A 21,274-nucleotide genomic window follows, 5' to 3' on the forward strand; every position below is an offset into this window, starting at 1 on the left:
GACAACAAAATGCCATTTTCCTGGAAGGGAAGCTTTGTGTGTCTGGAAGCTTTGTGTGTCTTTTTGTCTCTGCCTGGCTTTGTGTATGGGGCTGGCATCAAAACCTGCCCTTTGAGCTGGTGATGCATTCCTGCCCACAGCCTTGCTTCAACTAATTATGTCTTTTATTTCAGTTGGAAGAAAAGGGCATCTTTCAAACAAGAAGATGGCTTTGGCTGCCCTTGTGGACCTGTGCTTCTCTGTCTGGGCACTGCCTGTTTCTGGAAGGTGTTTCCTCTCAGCCCGGAGTTATAGGTACAAGAGCACGCAAGAGAGCAGACAGGTAAAAAAAAAATCACGTACTATCTAATTGTAAACTGTGGTCAATGTTATGCCATTTTCTATGAACAATTGTTATTAATACTATGGTAAAGGTCAGTCTCATCCAAATATCAAATTTATATTTTAAGTCTTCACAGGTAGGAATAATTGCCACTGATACCTAGTTTCTGATTTATTTATTTATTTGAGACAGAGTCTCATTCTGTCACCCAGTCTGGCGTGATCAGGGCTCACTGCAACCTCCGCCTCCCGGGGTCAAGTGATTCTCCTGCCTCAGCCTCCCAAGTAGCTGGGATTACAGGCCCGCCACCATGCCCACCTAATTTTTGTATTTTTAGTAGAGATGGGGTTTCACCATGTTGATCAGGCTGGTCTTGAATCCCTGACCTCGTGATCTTCCCACTTAGGCCTCCCAGTGTTGGGATTAAAAGGCGTGAGCCCGCACCGGGCCCCTAGTTTCTTATTACAGCTAAATTCTATTTTTGTGGCATGAGTTTGATACGAAGGTTGAAATTCCATAAAAACAGAAAGTGGTGATCAGGCCTAAGAAAATACTGCAGCAGCTGGAAAAGTTCAAGGATGCGTCAGGGTGCACCGTGGAACCGGTCTCTTTGTCCAGAGGAGAGGAAATCTCCACCTGTCATGAAATGCGGGGAGGAGGTGGGTAGAGTAGAAATAGTGAGACAGGGACATTTGAGTAAGTGCCTGGGCACCCTGCTAGATTCACATTTGGAGGAAAGAATACTACTCATTTGACAATATTGCTAATCAGAAATTCACTCCTGTTCAGTGGAATTGTACACACCTAAAGAAGAGTTAAGCCACTACAGGTGACGGGGTTTATAAGAGGTCCCCAGAGGCAGGGATTGGGCCTGTTTGAAACAGGCGTATGGCAGCAGTTATTTGTCTTGCATTAAGAGAATGTTCTGTTAAATGTGATGTGAATATATCATATTTCTCTTAGAGCAGGCTGTGAATTGCAGATGTCATCTAACTAATTCTCACAGCATCCCTGGAAAGCAGGACATGAATGGGAAATTGTTTCATTCATCTGTGTCTGGCAACGTTTATGAATTATTAACAGGAGAATGTGAATTTCCCCAGGGGGGAAAAAAAACTACACTGCAAAGGTAAGGGAATTGTAAGGAAGAATTAGCAGATGTTAGAAAAGGGTGGAGTAGTAAATAATGATGTGAAATTCAAATTTGAAGAAAGAAGATTTTGAGAGAACCTGACAGAGGGGTCTTATTGGGGGTGAAGCAGAAATCTCGGATGCTTTGATGTGGAGAGAGAGGAAGAGGATGGGCAATTATGATAATTCTTACACAGTTAGGCATTCTTTACACAGAAAAGTTGCAGTTCCCTGAGACTGGTTGAAGACTCAAGTCCTGTTTTGTTGTTGTTGCTGTTTTTGAGACAAAGTCTCCTGTGTCACCCAGGCCAGAGTGCAATGGTGCAATCACCGCTCACTGCAGCCTCAACCTCCTGGCCGCAAGTTATCCTCTCGTCTCAGCCTCCTGAGTAGCCAGGACTACAGCTATGTATCACCATGCCCAGTTAATTTTTTAAATTTTTTGTAGAGACAGGGTCTCACTGTGTTATCCAGGCTGGTCTCAAACTCCTGGGCTCAAGCAATCTACCCACCTTGGCCTCCCAAAGTGCTGGGATTACAAGTGTGAGCCACTGCCCCTGACCAAGTTCTGTTTTTAATAGAAACACTTCCCTATTTATTAAAACAATGGCTACCATGCAGTAGTAGGTACTCATGAAGCACCCGAGAGGCTTACTGCCTGTAGTCTTTTCAACAACTTGATGACACCTCATTCATTATTCTTGTCTAACAATGAGGGCCTCATTGCTGAATGGCTTTTTTTTTTTTTTTTTTTTTGGACATGGTCTCCCTCTGTTGCCCAGGCTGGAGTGCAATGGCCCGATTTTGGCTCACTGCAACCTCTGCCTCCTGGACTCCAGCGATCCTCCCATCTTAGCCTCCTGAGTACCTGAGATTACAAGTGTGTGTCACCACACCCACCTAATTTTTTGTATTTTAGTAGAGACAGGGTTTCACCATGTTGGCCAGGCTGGTCTCAAACTCCTGATCTCAAATGATCCATGCACCTCAGCCTTCCAAAGTGCTGGGATTACAGGTGTGAGCCACCACACATGGCCCTGAACGGCTTTCTGAAGTCACAGGGGTGGTAAAAGTCAGGGCCAGACATCAGACCCACTCCTGCCTGCTGGCAAAGCCCCTGCTTGTGCCCGCGGCGTCACGCAGCCTTCTCTCGAGGCGGTGGGGTCGTAGCAAGAGGGAAACAATGGTCACATTTCTAAGGGGTGAATGAGAAAAACTAAAGGTTTCTAAACCTTTGAATCAAACATAGGCATTGTTCTGAGCAAAAGAATGAGATGAAGAAGAGAGAAAATATTCCATGTGCAATCAAAATACCTTGTGTTACTCTTTCCTCCTTCAACTGCAAGGGCGTGGTGTGCAGTAATTGTCTCTAAGGCCGTGTGTCAATGGGGAGCCGGCGTGCTCAGGCAGTGTCTTCCCGTAGACTGTCCTCGTGATGTCACCCCTCCCGGCATCCCCAGTGCTCACCTGGTCACCAACATGGTCGACATTACTTGTCTTGGTCAGCCACTGTGCTGAGAGCAAGAAGGAACCCTCTCCCACCAGCAACCAACTCTTTTTTTTTATTTTTTATTTTTTAAGATGGAGTCTCGCTCTGTCGCCCAGGCTGGAGTGCAGTGGCAAGATCTCGGCTCACTGCAACCTCTGTCTCCTGGGTTCAAGTGATTCTCCTTCCCCAGCCTCCTGAGTGGCTGGGATTACAGGCATGAGCAACCATGTCTGGCTAATTTTTGTATTTTTTGGTAGAAACGGCATTTCACCATGTTGGCCAGACTAGTCTCAAACTCCTGACCTCAAGTGATCTGCCCGCCTCAGCCTCCCAAAATGCTGAGATTACAGGCGTGAACCACCGTGCCTGGCCTGATTCTTTTACAAAGATATTCCCAATCTGTTTCTCACAAAGCCTCCAAGTAAGCACTCTGTGGACTCACAAATTCAGGTATCACAGTCTTCCTCTTCAGAGAGACTTGGCCCAAGCTGCCAATGGGGTTGACTCAGAAGGCAACTCAAGTGTGTCCCTGCATGTAGTATCCACCAGCACCCCTTCCTGCAAATGTCCCATTCAGGTTTCTCCCATCAGAAGAAGTGCTTCTCCTGAGCGCTGCCCTGCCCGGAGCTTCGGGGGTGGCTCTCACCTCAGAGTCTAGGTCCTGCTACAGGGCTTGACTCATGTTCCTCCATTGTCGTTTTGTGCACGCTCCTCAGGTCTTTATGAAAAGCAGAACTTCCAGCAGCCTGTCTCTGCAGGCCTTAAGTTCAGATATGTGAATCCCAACACTGACACTTGCTAGCTGCAAGATTTGGGAAAAGTTACTTTAAAACAAACAAACAAACAAACAACTTGTAAAGTCTTTTTTTATCTGTTCTATGAGGATACTGACAACTACCTGAAAAGCAACTTGAATGGAAAACTTTGACTCATTTTTTTCCAGCAGCCCCATGAAGGACAAAGAGATAAAGAACAAGAAGTCAAACTCGCTTGGGAGGTTTCTTTTATAAACGAACTTTTAGAACGCACCTATTCCATTTTTACAGATTCAGCCTGGTTTCATGTGCCTCCAGCTCTTACAGTTGTGGAGAGTTTGAGGTTGATGGAAATGCTTTCACAGAGGATTTTTGTAATCTTCACATAATCCTGAGAAGTAGGTAGGTTTGCATCTTATTCTCACTTTTCAGAGGAGGAAACAGACTTAGAGAATTTTGAATTTTGTTTTTAAAGCAATTTGCCTGGAATCTCCCAGCTCCTAAGTAGAGCCAATCCTGAAACCCACGTCTTCTGGCTCTAATCCTCAGCCCTTCTCCCAGGATCCACAGCACTGAGGTCACCGATGACCCCCATGATAATCTAAATAATGACTCTGAGGCTGGACAAGATGCCAAATCTTCAAAGAGAGAGTCTATTTGATCATTCCATTGCACCAGCAAAGTGGGTTTGAAATCTGTAGAGAGATTTCTTTTTCCCCAATAATAGCAGATGAAACAATACTGGTTACAGAACATTCCATTTCCTAAGCATTCCCATTTTAAGTCTATGTCCCAGTCATTAACATGGCCATACATAGATTCACCATTTGAAGGAAGGAATAGAAAAGCTGTCACAGAAACTTAAAACAGCCTATAGCAGGAAATGAGGAAAAAACACCATATATTGTAATTCTGTTTCTGTCTCCAAGGAGCAAACTCAAAAACAGACACCTATGGCTTTAAGAGAAACAGTTATACTGGGAGAGTGTTACAGGTGCAAAGGAAGAGAATGTTTTTCATGCCTTGGTTCAGGGGATTCCCGATGGCCTGGGTCTGCTTCCAACAGCCCTCAGCATTCCATGTGTGTGCTATCTGGTATGTGTTTATTATTGGGTATGAACAATTTGGGGAGGAAAGCACTGGTTACCTCTAGGGGACCTTTGTACCGTACAACGGCACCACCCCTTCACCTCTGGTGGGAGGAAGGTCATCCAGGCATCCAGGGCCGTTCCCGCCTCTACCCTTATTCTTCCGCAATCCCCACTTCTTCCTCTCTGGCATCTCCATTTGTTCCTAAATATTTTTCTGTTTTCCCTGCTTCTGAAGAAAGGGCTTGGATAAAGGGCCCCTAAGGAAGACAACTCAAACATTTCCTAAACAGGCACCATCACTATGGGCTCTCTTCTTTTCCATTAGAGCTAGGATATGAATTGTGAGATAGACATGGTCTAACTCCTCCTAGGTCTGGTGAACTCTAGTGGTATGAAATCTGTCCAGATAGTGAACAGGTGTTTTGGCTCCTCCAAGGAGCTTCAATTTGGTAGCACTTCTCCTGGGCTTCTCAAGCTTGCCTAACTTACTGACTTTCAGATATTAGGTGTATTACCTAGAGCACTACACCTGAGAACTAGAGGCCCTGGGAGTTCATCTTTTTTTTTTTTTTTTTTTTTTTTTTTTTGCATAGGAGTCTTGCTATGTTGCCTAAGCTGGTTTCAAACTCCTGGCCTCAAGCTATCCTCCTGCCTCAGCCTCCTTGAGACCTGAGATTACAGGCAGAAGTTCATCTTACCTCATCATTCTCAGTGTGGCCCAGATCTGTGGGGTGGTTTTCCTTAATCCTGCTTATTACTGTGTTATCTTAAAGATCAAGAGTCGTACCTTACTTGCCAGATCCAATTTCCTCTGCCCATTTTTCATTTCCCTTGATATCTTGTGGTAGGAGACCCTGTTGGGAAGACCCTATCCTGGTTCTCCCCCTTCCTCTCAGTGTGATTCTTCAGTCTCCTTGGTGGTTCCTCTTCTTTCCTACCTCTGACCATGGATATGACCCTAAATTTTGCTCTTGATCTTCTTGTCTTCTCTCCCCTCACATTATCCTTTGGTAAATTTACCAACCACTGTTTTAAATATCACCTTCATATGAGTGACTCCTGAATCTGTATCTCAAGTTCCATGGTTTTCCATGACAACAATACCCAAGTCCGGAGGATTCCACTGAAAATGTGAGAGCTGAAAAAAATATTAGAGGAGGATATCAGAGTGACAGTTTAATAACTGAGGTCATATAATTGAATCGTGGTGAAGAGCTCAGTAATATGCCCTAATCTTCCTTCCCCTTCCTTTTCTTCTATCACCTCACATCTTTTCACCAGCCAAACTGGTCTCCTGTAAGCTGCTCCTTCCTCCTGACCCCATGCCCACAATTGTTCACTTTGTTTCCTTCCTGAAATGCACCCTCCTCCTCCCCTTGCCTTTATCTCTCAAAACCCTGCCCTAATTTAGTGCACATGAAATACGGGTGTCTCTCTTCTAGTTTCTTAAAAAGAAAAGTAGAAAGAAGCCCCATTAGTCAAAGGGGTGCCAGGATAGCCAAGAGGGTGGGACTCTAATGGGTCAGCATTCTCAGGGGTCTCAGTGGAACCTGCCCATAAATTTTTCTTTTCTTTTTTTTTTTTTTTTGAGATGGAGTCTCACTCTTGTCACCCACGCTGGAGTGCATTGGTGTGATCTCAGCTCACTGCAACCTCCACCTCCCGGGTTCAAGTGATTCCTGCCTCAGCCTCCCGAGTAGCTGGGATTGCAGGCACCCACCACTATGCCTGGCTAATTTTTTTGTATTTTTAGTAGAGACAGAGTTTCACCATGTTGGCTAGGCTGGTCTCAAGTTCCTGACCTCAGGTGATCCACCCGCCTTGGCCTCCCAAAGTGCTGGGATTACAGGCGTAAGCCACCACACCCAGCCCCTGCCCATAGATTTAAGGAGAAAAAGGCAAAGAATCTGCTCCCTCCCATGCCTCCTTTTCGTGACCTACCTATTTAATAAAATCCAAAATATCTTTAGCTGACCATATGTCAAAAGTTAAGTGTTATGTAGGAGGAAATTCAATGAAATCTTTAAACCATTTGTTCAAAAAAACCACTCCAAAACAAGTCCAAATGTTTGTTAGTAATTTAAGAGGCATAGCAAATTTTGGCCCTGTTAAAATTCCTTACACAATGACTTATTTTAGGCATTATTACAACTTTTGGTTCAAAGGACAACTATTTTTATGGACATTATGAATTATATGTTGTCTCTTACCATTTATTCCATTTGCTCCTCACTTTTTCTACCCTGCCCACGCATATGATTGGAAGAGTCACATGGTTTTACAATTCTCTTTTGCTCTGGTCAAATTTTGGTTAGAATTTAATATTAAATGTAAGTATGCTGGAAATATTTTAATATTTTTTCTAATTTTGAATTTTTTCTATTATCTAAATAGCTTGAAGAAAAAAATGAGAAAGTGTGCTGGTGAATAGCATTGCATGGATTCTGATAAATACTCCACAAATAAATATCTCTTTTAAATTGATTATTAATCATCAGGGATACTGGACAAAGATGCTAGTGGCACATGGTGTTCTATTTTTAGGTCTCTTAAAAGTAATCCTTTGATTAGTTGACTAAGCTGCTTTTATTAGTTGAGCAGAAACATCCATATTTAGTGGAGATTTAAATACTTGCATTTAACTTTTTACACAGTGGCTTATAAAACCATCGTGACATCAGTAAAATTACACAGTCCTCAAACTCAAGTCCCAGTGATACAATGTCTGGTCATGAGAATGAGGCCACACTTCTGAGCTTGATACTGAAGCAAATCAATTATAGTCATGCTTCCCCCAACCCAGTGGCCAGGCGGTGGGGCAGGGAATTGGGACACTCAAGCCATGAGTCTGTGCTCCATGGCACCATGCTGCCCCATGACCACCAGCCATCCGCCTAGCTGGCAGATTTTATAAGAGGCCAAACTTACTCTCATTGCTAGTGAAACAGTCCCACAATTATATGGTCCTGAGGGTCCGTCAGTCAGTTATCACATCTCTGCATGTGAACAATGGATTATTAGGACAATTTAATAAAGCAGTAGCACACTTGAAATCCTGATTGTCATTCTTTCCTTGTGATTGAAAGCATGTTCTGTATCCTAACTCTAAGTAGGGAGCCCTCCCGCACACTCTAATTATGGGTCATCAAGCTTTCAAAAGTGGAGTGTCAAGTGTCTGACCCCTATTTTAAGTGAGATGATGTATGGGAAGTGCCTGGCCACAAGCATATCACAGAGACCTGGAAAATGGCGACACTCATTCCTGTGATTAATTTCAAGGGTTCCTATTGACTTCTCTGAGGTTCTGCGAATGGATGTTGTGGGAGTCCTTATGCCACCGAAAATGGACCAACCCATTTTCCTCTGGGTCTTGTACTTCTCCCTCATTGCCTTGTCCCAGTTTGAATGCTATCTCTGATTCTTGGACAATCCCAAGGTCAGCACTGCCAGGAAGTCACAGTTTAGGCCTACTCCCTTAAATCAACCTCCTTTGCTAAACCGTGAGCTCCATTCAGGGCTGGCCCCTTGTTGGCCGAGTTCCCCTTCTTATTTCCTGGGGCCTAGGACAGTCCTAGCACTAGTATACAGTACGTTGGCTCCTCATCCAGCCCACATCTTCTCAAGCCTCTGCTGCTAGAAACAAAAGCAGTTCTCATGAATTTAAGGTTACTTGACTTACCCTCTCCTAGGTCATATAAGGCACTTCACTGTGGGACAGTGATTTGGCTAAGACTGAGTTTCTCTCCCACACAGTACCTCATGGGAGACACTGGAGGGCCTTCTCTTTTGTGCACTCAAAAAACACATCCTTTCCTCACAAGGGACAGTCAAGCTGCTTAGGTAGTTACAGAATTTTCTGGAAAGAGGAAGTTCTATAAATGACCATTTTACAGGGTTCAGTAAACATACTGCAAACACTAATAGCTATTAGTTAATGTCCTCAGATGCATTACATTTTCACTCCTCTTATTTTAAAGCAATAAAGACTCTCTAGGATAATTTTAATTGAGTTTTCTATTTTTTCATCGTTACCTAACCACAGACAAAAGGGAGCCAACAGTTCCTTTATAAAACTTTTCACTGCCAAATACCACTGGGTCTTTCTGATTGTGTGGTGCACACCCATTGTTAATTACCCTGATTGTTATCCCTAATGAGTGAGGCTGGCTCTGAAGCTTGGGAAATCCCCATTTTCAAGACAGACAGGAAATCACAGACTGGGCTTTGATTGACCTGGAGATTTCTTCTCACCTTCCTGGCGCTCTCCCTTACATTTAGATGCACCCAACCTCCATGTGGGCATAAGTGACAGTAGGAGAGCTTCAGTGAAAGTGAGAAGCTGTTTTCCCTGCAATCATTTGGAAAATATAGAATTTGGAAGTGGAAAATCATTTAGAGTTTTATTATTTCACCCATCTTCTTTACCTTGGGTTTCTTCTTCACTTCTAAATTTTCTTTCTTTATTTTTTTTATTTTTAATTTTTGTGGGTACATAGTAGGTGTTTATATTTATGGGATACAAGAGGTGTTTTGATACAGGCATGGAATGTGGGATAAGCACATCATAGGGAATGGGGCATCCACCCCCTCACGCATTTATCCTTTGACTTACAAACAATCCAATTATACTCTTTAAGTTATTGTAAAATGTACAATTGTTATTATTGACTATGATCACCCTGTTGCACTATCAAATAGTAGGTCTTACTTATTCTTTCTATTTCATTTTGCCAGTAAAGAAAATGTAGCCCAGGGTGGCTAAGTGATGAGGCTAAACTAGGACCAGGATCCAGAAGGATAAGCTGGGAACTGGAGTTCTCCAGACAAAGCCCAAGCAAGGGTCCCTCTGCCACTGGGTTCTACTGTGCAACTCCAAGCTTATGTGAGGTGCAATCTATGGGGAGAAATAATAGTTAATAATTCTTTTGTATACTTTGACCTGGAAGCTTCTCAACCTCTAAGACGTATTTTAAAAGTAGAAATAAAGAAAGGAAAAGAGATAAGTTCTTAATTTAGACATTAGATATAGCTTTGTAGCCACACCAGAATTCTTCTTGATTTTATTTAAATGATGACCAAATTGCCATCATGGGTGATTTTTATGAAGGGTTGAATGACCTAATTGGCTTGTTTTTTTTTTTTTTATAACAGCCTGTTTCCCACTGACTCCCTATGTTTTGACAAAACTCATACACAGTTATAGATCAAAAGGCAGACAACATGAAATCAGGAAGTGTTAAGGGTGCTACACTGAGAATCTCTTGTAAAGGGATAATGGAGGACCTGCTTTTAAGCTGAACTCCTGACCCCAGGGGCTAGAACATCAAGGACAGAGATAACCACAATCTGGGGTGTTTGAGCAATGGTCGACCCTGCTGGGAGAAATGGATCCTCATCTAAGCACCCATGAGTATGTGATCATCCTGGTAATGATTCAGAATATCAACCAACTGGCATGCCTCTTACAGATGTGCCCTTCAGAAAAGGGTTCTTTGTTTATGCCTAAGATTTTATCACTTTCCAACATCTCAGGGTTCCTTCAAAGTTAACCTTCTCCTTCTCTTTATTTATTATTGACATTAATTTCAACCACACCAAAGTTATCAATGTCAAAGTTGTTAATTTTGCTAACATTCATTTAAGCCATATTCAGTACTCTCATTAAACCAATATTGGTTATAAATAATGTCTCATCTAAATATCATGTGTGACTGTGTTTGAAACAGAAGACCTTGGTTAAAATATCAGCTGTGTGTCCTTGGGAATAACTCTTCAGTTTTCAGAGTCTCATTGCAAAATGAGAATAATGACACCTATTCCACGAGGCTTTTGTTTCTTAATGATGCTACAGATAGTGTGTTCATTGTACAAAACAATTTTTGAAGAGCAATGCATCTTACATTTTAAAAGAAATGGAGGCATTGCCAGTAGGCACTGTGCCAATTAAAGTCACAAATAATTTCAAATTTTAACCTAGAATTAGTCATTTGAGAAACTTGCACTTTACCAATATTTTAAATTAGAGTTTATAATAATAAAAATTAAGACTTTTTTTGGAAAAAATCTCAACCTGTAAAGAAGTTTTAAACATCTGAAAAACTTCATAAGGCTTTTGAGGTAATCAAATGAAACAATATACTTATTTTTTAGGTGGCTAGATAGATGTTCATGTATAAAATTTCAGATAATCCCCAAAGTTTTCAATTCTCAGTTCTCAGGATAATACTTTACTTTGGCCTCTTTCATGAAAATTTACTAAGGTTTTACTAGAATCATTATCAGGATTTTTCCCAAGGGGACATGCTACCCTGTAAAATATTTCACAATTATACTCAGATGCTACCTGAGTAGATCAAATAAAGACCTATAGAGGAATTACCCTTTCTTCAAATGTTTCCAGTAGGAACAGCTATGAACAAAAAATTTTAGCAAGTGCTAAAAGAGAATACATCTTCAGGCCTTTTCTTTATAAAGGGATCTGTCTGAAATCTTTGAGAAATGGTCAGAAAAAAGCCGGACATTCAGACTGTTGTTATTTAAAAACTTCTGCATATGTATCCCAGAACTTAAAGTATATTAAAAAAAACTCTATCAGAAAATCATAAATTTGTCATTGCTGTAGCACTTAAGTTTTGCCTCCAAAAGGATCAAACAGATCTGTTACAGAGAGTCATGAGCAACTTATGAATCTTTGAACGTTTATGTGTTTAATGGAGAAGGTAGGAGACCATTCTTGGATATACAGTGATGCTATTTAATAAATCAATGGATTTTACAAAGTAGGCACAGGACCCTTTCCGGTTTCAACTTGTGGAGGTCAAGATCTCCACTGAATTCAGATATAGAACCTGATATACCAAGAGCACTTTTCATAGCTTGCTTCAATGTGACTGCTTGGTTTACCTAGCAGCTTCTACCACCTGGGTCATGGGCTATGTCTAGATAACCAGCCCCTACCACAGCTGACGGGCATGGATGTAGGTATACTCAGAATCTGAGGGATATTCTGGCCTCCCTTAGGGGAGAAGGAAGAATATCGGTCAACTTGTTGATAAATTTCTTACCAGATTTGAAGAACAATGAGAGTCCCCCAACCCACCCACATCCAAACAGACTATACATCAATTAAAGAATATATCAGGACTACATCTCAGTCCTCCAAGCCTGCTAGTCAGTTCTCAATTTCCTAGCCTTAAAAAAAGACAAAATGGAATGGAGAAAAAATGAGAAGGCTGACTCTAAAACTGTCAAGGGAGTATAAAGAAACTCCAAAATCATAGTACAATTTCTTTTGAAAATTAGTGAGCATATGATACATGCAATACCGTGTAAAGGGGCCGTACATATACTGGCTGGCTCTTCTTATCTCTAGTGAGAATTCTGTTTTGCAATAAGAGAAACTCAAGTGTCAAGAGACAAACGTGTTCAAGGTCATATAGTACTGAATACATGATGCAAGATGCTGGGAAGGCATTCCAGTGATGGTGACATTTCTAGTTATTTCTGTATCATGCGTAACTGTTTTCTCCAGGCCTCAGTAGCTTGGGAGGTAAATGGAGACATATTACATAGGATTGCCAGATAAAATACAGAACGTCCAGTTATATTTGAATTTCAGAAAACAAGCAGTAATTTTTTTAGTATAAGTATACTCATAGTAAAGTAAGCAGGATATGCATATATTACAAAATTACTTGTTTCTCTGAAATTCAAATTTAACTAGATGTTCTCTATTTTTATTTGCTAAATTTGGCAGCTCTACGTTAGCAACTGTATTTCTCCGATTCTGTTTTCATCTGTTTTTGAAGAATCTCTAATCTCTCTTAAGAATCTTTCTTGTCCGTGGGAAGATTGAGATATCGCCCATGTGCACACAAACATCACTTTCTTAGCAGCTTCCAGTTTCTTCTCTCCTGCTTTGGCTTTTGCTTCTTGAGACCATGTCTTCTGGTGAATCTTCTGATACCTGGGAGGACCCATGAATGTACCATCATGATGCACTATTTTCCTCTGAAGCTGCTCAAGTTGCATTGTTCCAGTGCCAAACTGGGGACTCGGGACTGGTGGCTTTCGATTATCAAGGGCTTTCTTCAATATATGACATAGTAAGTGACAGCAAGAGCTTTGGTGTCAGAGAGATGAGAGATCTAGACCTGGTTTCATCACCTTCTAGCTTTATAACCTTAGGCAGCTTTCTTTATCTCAATAGACATCAGTTTCTCATGGTAAAACAAGATACCACCTACGGCTATACCTACTTTAAATTATTATTCAAGAATTATTACTATTTATAATTATTATTTGAGGATTACATCAGATAATGCATAAAGATACTTAGTACAGCATCTAGCACCATGTAACTTTAAGTATTAAAGATAAATTATCTTGAAGAAATAAAGTAATCTAAAAGTACATAAATGTAAGATTAGTTTAATAAATAACAGTACATTCACACAAAGCAGTTTTTTAAATGGAGTTTAAAAATTTTAAATGATCTCTGTGAACTTATATGGAATTATTTCTAAGATATATTGGTAAATTGGGGGAAAAAAAGCAAGTACCAAAAAGAGTATATATTTTATAGTGCCTTTTGCATGACAAATAAAGGAAAATAAGAAGCAGAACTTCTGCAATCGTGGAGTAAGGACCCCGAAAACCCTCTCCTCCTAAGAGAAAACAAGAAAAATTATCCAGGGCGCGGCCAAGATGGCCCACTAGAAGCAGCTAGAGTGCATGGTTCTCACAGAGAGGAATGAAAGGGGCGAGTAAACACAGCACCTTCAACTGAAACATCCAGGTACTCGCATTGGAACTAATAAACAACCCACAGAGAATGGAGAAAAGCAAGGCAGGATGATGGTCCACCTGGGAGTAACACGGAGGCAAGGGGACCTCCCCTGCCCACGGGAGTGCGAGTGAATGTGTCACCCTGGGAAACCATGCTTCTCCCACGGATCTTTGCAACCCTCAGTTCAGGAGATCACCTCAGAAGCCACTGCACCAGGACCTTCATTCCGGCACATAGAGCTACGTGGAGTCTCGCAGAGCAGCCACTCAGGCATGTGTGGAGACCCGAAGCTTTGGAGATCCGAAGCTTTAGATACTCCTGCTCACAGCTTCCCAGCAAAAGTAACTGCAACTCCAGCAAAGTGGGAGAATAGACCCCCGTACATAACCCTAGGAAAGAGGCTGAATCCAGGGAGTCCAGCAGTAACTTCCATGGCACCTCACAGGATAGGACCCACTGGCTTGGAATTTCAGACACCAGCAGTCCCTGGGGGAGGGGCGGGCCACCATATTTACTGTTTGAGCGACTCAGCCATTCAACCCTACAAGCTTTGGAGAGTCCAAACTGATGGAGGGAGGAAGGGATCCCCAGCACAGCACAGCTGCTCTACGAAAGCATGGCCAGACTGCTTCTTTAAGTGGGACCCTGATCGCGTTCCTCCTGAGTGACCGGGCAAGACCTCCCAACCAGGGTCTCCAGTCACCATGTACAGGTGTGTTCGGGCCAATAACAGGTTCGTACCTCCCTGGGATGGAGCTCTCAAAGGAAGCTCCTTCACTAGTGATACTTCCAGGTACTGGAAAATCTGAGGTGACTAGGGACTGGAGCGGACCCCCAGCAAACCACAACAGCCCTATGGAAAGGTGACCAGACTGTTAAAAAAACAAAATCCTCCATCCAAAGGTCAGTAACCTCAAAGATTGAAGGTAAATAAACCCACACAAATATGAAAAAGAATCAGTGCAAGAACGCTAAGACACAAAAAGTCAGCATGCCCTCTTTTCTCTAGATGACCGCATCACCTCTCCAGCAAGGGTTCAGAAGCAGGATGAAGCTGAGATGGCTGAAATCATAGAATTAGAATTCAGAATATGGATATGATGAAATTGCCAAGAGTAATTGCAACAAAAGCAAAAGTTGACAAATGGGATCTAATTAAACTAAAGAGCTTCTGCACAGCAAAAGAAATTATCATCAGAGTGAACAGGCAACCTACAGAGTGGGAGAAATTTTTTTCAACCTATCCATCTGACAAAGGCCTAATATGCAGAATCTACAAGGAACTTAAACAAATTTACAAGAAAGAAAAATCAATCTCATTAAAAAGTAGGCAATCTCATTAGTGGGTATATAGCCAAAAGAAAATAAATTGTTCTACCAAAGACGCATGCACTCGTGTGTTCATTACAGCATTATTCACAATAGCAAAGACATGAAATAAACCCAGGTGCCCATCAATGATGGATTGGATAAAGAAAATGTGGTGCAATCAAAAAGCTTATCCATCACAATGAAGTAGGCTTCATCCCTGGGATGCAAGGTTGATTCAACCTATGCAAATCAATAAATGTAATTCATCGCATAAACAGAACTAAAAACAAAAACCACATGATTATCTTAATAGATGAAGAAAAGTTTTTTGATAAAATTCGACATTCATTTATGTTTAAAACTCCCAATAAGCTAGGTATTGAAAGAATATACCTTAAAATAATAAGAGCCATCTATGACAAACCCATGGCCGACACCATACTAAATGGGCAAAAGCTGAAAGCATGCCCCTGGAAAACAGGCAAAAGACAAAGATGCCCTCTCTCACTACTCCTATTCAACATAGTACTGGAAGAGGAGGTCAAACTATCCCTGTTTGCAGATGACATGATCCTATATCTAGAAAAACTCATTGTCTCAGCCCCAAAACTTCTGACGCTGATAAACAACTTCAGCAAAATCTCAGGATACAAAATCAATATGCAAAAATCACTAGCATTCCTATACACCAACAACAATCAAGCCAAGAGCCAAATTGGGAATGAACCCCCATTCACAGTTGCCACAAAAAGATTAAAATACCTAGGAATATGGCTAATTAGGGAGGTGAAAGATCTCTACATGGAGAACTACAAACCTCTGCTCAAGGAAATCAGAGATGACACAAAGAAAAACTTTCCATGCTCATGGATACGAAGAATCAATATCAGTAAAATGTCCATACTGCCCAAAGCAATTTATACATTGATTACTATTTTCACTAAACTACTATTGACATTCTTCATAGAACGAGTAAAGACTATTTTAAAAGTCATGTGGAACCAAAGAAGAGCCTGAATAGCCAAGGCAATCCTAACCAAAAAGAACAAAGCTAGAGGCATCACACTACCTGACTTCAAACTATGCTACAGGGCTATAGTAACAAAAACAGCATGGTGCTTGTGCAAGAAAAGACACATAGACCAGTGGGACAGAATAGAGACCCCGGAAATAAGACTGCACACTTGAAATGATCTGATCTTCAACAAACCTGACAAAAACAAGCAATGGGGAAAGGATTCCCTATTCCATAAATGGTGCTGGGATATCCAGCTAGCCATATTCAGAAGATTGAAACTGGACTTCTTCCTTACACCATATACAAAAATTAATTCAAGATGGATTAAAGACATAAATGTAAACAAAACTATAAAAACCCTGTAAGACAACTTAGGCAATACTATTCAGGACATAGGCATGGGCAAAGATTTCATGAGGAAAACACCAAAAACAATTGCAATAAAAGCTAAAATTGACAAGTGGGATCTAATTAAACTAAAGAGCTTCTGCATATCAAAAGAAACTATCAACAGAGTAAACACACAACCTACAGAATGGGAGAAAATTTTTGCAAAGTATGCATTCAACAAAGGTCTAATATCCAGTATCTATAAGGAACTTAAACAAATTTACAACAAACAAACCCATTACAAAGTGGGCAAAGGACATGAACAAACACTCTCCAAAAGAACACATACATGTGGCCAAAATAATTAGAAAAAAAGCTTAACATCACTGATTATTAGAAAAATGCAAATCAAAACCACAATGAGATACCATCTCGTGCCAATCAGAATGGCGATTATTACAAACTCAAGAAACAACAGATGCTGGCAAGGCTGTGGAGAAATAGGAACACTTTTACACTGTTGGTGGGAATATAAATGAGTTCAACCATTGTGGAAGACAGTGTGGCAATTCCTCAAAGACCTAGAACCAGGAATACCATTTGACCCAGCAATCTCATTACTGGGTATATACCCAAAGGAATAGAATAGAAATCATTCTATTATAAAGACACATGAGCACATATATTCATTGCAGCACTATTCACAATAGCAAAGATATGGAATCAACCTAAATGCTCATCTATGATAGACTGAATAAAGACAATGTGGTACATATACACCATGGAATATTATGCAACCATAACAAAGACTGAGGTCATGTCTTTTGTGGAGACATGGATAAAACTGGTAAGCATTATTCTCAGCAGACTTGACACAGCAACAGAAAACCAAACACAGCATGTTCTCACTTATAAGTGGAAGCTAAATGATGAGAACACATGGACACATAGAGATGAACAACACACACTGGGGCCTCTCAGTTGGAGGGTGGAAGGAGGGAGGGGATCAGATAAACAACTAATGGGTACTAGGCCTAATACCTGGGTGATGAAATAATCTGTACAACAAACCCCCATGACATGAGTTTACCTATTTATTATCTATGAAATAAACCTGGACTTGTACCCCTGAACTTAAAATAAAAGTTCTAAAAAAAGAAACATAAAAAATTGTTGAAATCAATATTTTCAGAACTCTGGAAATTAAGCAAAGTCTTGCAACAATCTAGTTTTTTTAAAAGGCTGAATCTCAGTAAAAACAGCAAGATTTGTGGCATTAACCTGCTGTAGTCCCATCTCCCTCTCCTCAGCTCTGCAATAGCCTTGAAGACCAGTAGTTTCATAACCATGGTACCCATGAAAACCAGCAACCTAATTGCCTGTGGAAGGGATCAAATGGCTTTGGGGTGCCTCAAAAAGGGAAAATGTTTGACTTCTATGAAAGTTCTGCGGAGAAACTCTGTAGGGTTTGTCAATATTTGACCTGACTCAAAGCTTGTTCAGTCTGGAAAGCCTGATCCCAAGGACATATATCAAGAACAATCAGTACAGTTATCTAAAGTCACAGCTGTCTATAGCAATGTCTGTACCAGTTGGGGACAAATAAAATAAAATAAATAAAGTAAATGTAAGAGATCTGGGGAATGAGATATTCAAAGCACCAATATATTCCTGGGTCTAAGACCAAGCACATATGTGAGGCTGTGTACATGGCCAGGAAAGCACTGAGAAGGCCCTAATCTCTTATCTCTGGATGACCTTGAGGTCTAACACATGCAGGCAATGAAGGCTGTGGCATTGAAGGTGTGACCTAACACACACAGGGTCCCTTGATAAGCGGTAGGAGACTTATTGGTTCAAGGCATTTAAGGAAATCTCTGTCAAATCAATAATTGATCATTAAGAGAACTGAGCAGAGTCCTCAGTGGCTGCTCATAATAAGAAATTCAGACTTTACAGAGTAGGTTTAGAAAAGCTACTATACAAACAAATAGTAACAACTACAAAGAAACAGAAAAGAATGATCCATACACAGAAGGAAAAAAAGAAGTAGTCAATAGAGACTGTCCTTGAGTTAGCACAGATGTTGGACTTACTAGACAGAAAGCAGCTTTTTTAAGTATGTTCAAAGAACTAAAGAACTATGTTTTAAAGTTAAAGGAATGTATGAGAGCAATGTGTCACCACATAGAGAATGTCAATAAAAAGATAGAAATTATATTTAAATACCTGAAGTTGAAAAGTCAGTGATACAGTTTGGCTCTGTGTCCCTGCCCTAATCTCATCTTGAATTGTATGTACTACCATAATTCCCACGTGTTGTTGGAGGGACCCGGTGGAAGATAATTGAGTCATGGGGACAGTTTCCCCCATACTGTTCTCATGATTGTGACTAAGTCTCATGAGAGCTGATAGTTTTATCAGGGGTTTCTGCTTTTACATCTTCCTCATTCTCTCTTTGCCTGCTGCCATCCATGTAAGATGGGACTTGCTCCTCCTTGCCTTCTGCCATGATTGTGAGGCTTCCTCAGCCATGTAGAACTGTAAGTCCAATTAAACCTCTTTCTTTTCTTTTCTTTTTTTTTTTTTTTTTGAGAGGAGTCTCGCTAAGTCGCCCAGGCTGGAGTGCAGTGGCGCGATCTCGGCTCACTGCAAGCCTGTTTCTTCTGTAAATTGCCCAGTCTCGGGTAAGTCTTTATCAGCAGCATGAAAATGGACCAATATAATCAATAACTAAAACAAAACATTTGGTAGAGATGCTCAATAACAACTTTAAGTTGGTAAAAGAAAGAATTAGCAAACTTGAAGATAGGTCATTTGGGATGACCTAGTTTGAAGAATAGAAAGAAAAATGAATAGATTCCCAGAGATTTGTGAAACAAATATTTTATACCATTAAGTGTGCCAACACATTCATAGTAGGAATTCCAGAGAACAGGAGAAAGAAAAAGGAGAAGAAAATACATATATATATATATATATATATTTTTTTTCTTGAGATGAAGTCTTGCTCTGTTGCCCAGGCTGGAGTGCAGTGGCCGGATCTCAGCTCACTGCAAGCTCCGCCTCCTGGGTTTACGCCATTCTCCTGCCTCAGCCTCCCAAGTAGCTGGGACTACAGGCGCCCGCCACCTCGCCCGGCTAGTTTTTTGTATTTTTTTAGTAGAGACGGGGTTTCACTGTGTTAGCCAGGATGGTCTCAATCTCCTGACCTCGTGATCCGCCCGTCTCGGCCTCCAAAGTGCTGGGATTACAGGCTTGAGCCACCGCGCCTGGCGAAAAAATATATTTTTTAAATGATGGTTGAAAATTTAGCAAATTTAATGAACTGCATTAATCTGCGTATCCAAAAAGCTCAACAAGCTCCAAGTAGAATAAACTAAAAGAAATTCACATCTATGTACATCATAATAAAATTGCCAAAACCAAAGACAAGAATCTTCAGAGCACCAGGAGAAAGGTGAGTCATCACTTATAAGAGCTCCTTGATAAGATTAACAGTTGACTTCTTATCAGAAACCATGGAAGCCAGAAGGCATAAGGATGATCTACTAAGTGCTGGGGGTGGGTGGGAGGGGGAACCCCATAGTTAACCAAAAATTTTATATCCTTCAAAAATAAAGCAGACACTGAGATATTACATAGAAAAGTGTAACAGAAGTTGTTGCTAAAATACATTCCCTATAAGAAATAGTAGGAAGTTCTTCAGGCTGAAATGAGAGAATGCTAGATGGTAATGTGAATCCACATGAAGTAATAAAGAGCATCAGTAAGGATAACTACATGGGTACATATAAAACTATAAATATATTTTGGAGAAACTTTTCCTATCTGGTTTGAATAACACTAGGAAAGCACCTCACAAAAACTTGGTAAAAGAAAGAACAATGGAATTTAAATGGTACATTAGAACATACCTATTTGAGACAAAAAAAAATGCAGTAATGAAAAAATAGAGGACAAAAATGACATAAGACATGTAGACATGTAACAAAGGGGCAGCCATAAATCCTACCTTCTAATTAATTATAATAATGTAACTATTTGTTACATTAAGTGTAAATGGGATAGGTGCTCTAGTGGAAAGCAGATATTGGCACAATGGATTTTAAAAGTAAGCATACAAACAAAACATATTCCAACTATAAACCACATGCAAGAAATATAATTAAGATTCAAGACACAAATAGATTGAAAGTAAAATAATGAGAAAAGATATACCATGCACACAAAAACCAATAGACAACTTGACTGGCTATACTCATATCAGACAAAATAAATTTTGAGACAAAATTGTAACTAGAGGCAAAGAAGAACATTTTCATAATATTGAAAAGGTCAATTTATAAGAAAGATTAAACAAATATAAACATATATGCACCTAACAACAAATTACCAAATTAAATGAAGAAAAATTGTCAAAATTGAAAGGAGAAATAAGAAATTCAACAGTAATAGTTGGAGATTTCAATCCACCATGTTTAATAATTGATAGAATAACTAAGCAAAATGTCAACAAAGAAACATGAAAGTTGAACAGCACTATAGACCAAATAGTCAACCTAACAGACATCTCTAAGTTACTCTATTAAATAATACCAGAAGACACTTTTTTACCAATAATGCATGAAACATTCTCCAGGACAGACCATATGCTTGGCATCAAAAAACTTAAAAGAATTGAAACATCAAAAAATTTAAAAGAACTGAAATCATGCAAAGTATTTTTAACTATAATGAAATATAATTAAAAATCAGTAAGAAAAGGAAAATTGGGAATTTCACAAACATGTGGAAATTAAAGAACACACTCTTTCATAACCAATGAGTATAAGAATAAATTACAAAGAAAATTTGAAAGTACTTTGAGATGACACTGCATACCAAATCTCTTTTTTTCAACTTTTATTTTAGGTTCAGGGGATACATGTCCAGGTTTGTTACATGAGTACATTGTGTGTCCCTGAGGTTTGGTGTGCAAATGATTTTGTCACCCAGGTAGCAAGCATAGTGTACATGATAGGTAGTTTTTCAACTCT

The 21,274-nt window shown here is 40.2% G+C and overlaps 1 protein-coding gene across 9 annotated transcripts in view; it reads left to right on the forward strand.

Annotated features, from left to right (window-relative positions):
- The window catches only part of LOC105464895 (uncharacterized), a 488,640-nt gene that overhangs the window by 395,729 nt on the left and 71,637 nt on the right, over window positions 1-21,274 (forward strand). For 6 of the 9 annotated variants that reach the window (XM_071085560.1, XM_071085561.1, XM_071085555.1 and 3 more), the window contains 3 exons: window positions 174-322; window positions 1,291-1,451; window positions 3,989-4,099. In XM_071085560.1, the coding sequence (XP_070941661.1) occupies window positions 174-322; window positions 1,291-1,451; window positions 3,989-4,099 (421 nt within the window). Of the gene's footprint in view, window positions 1-173; window positions 323-1,285; window positions 1,452-3,885; window positions 4,100-4,626; window positions 19,791-21,274 lie in introns of those variants that run through there. The other 3 variants (XM_071085557.1, XM_071085559.1, XM_011713041.2) reach the window with 3 other exon arrangements.

Source organism: Macaca nemestrina, chromosome 19, assembly GCF_043159975.1.
Source record: "Macaca nemestrina isolate mMacNem1 chromosome 19, mMacNem.hap1, whole genome shotgun sequence".
NCBI lineage: Eukaryota > Metazoa > Chordata > Mammalia > Primates > Cercopithecidae > Macaca > Macaca nemestrina.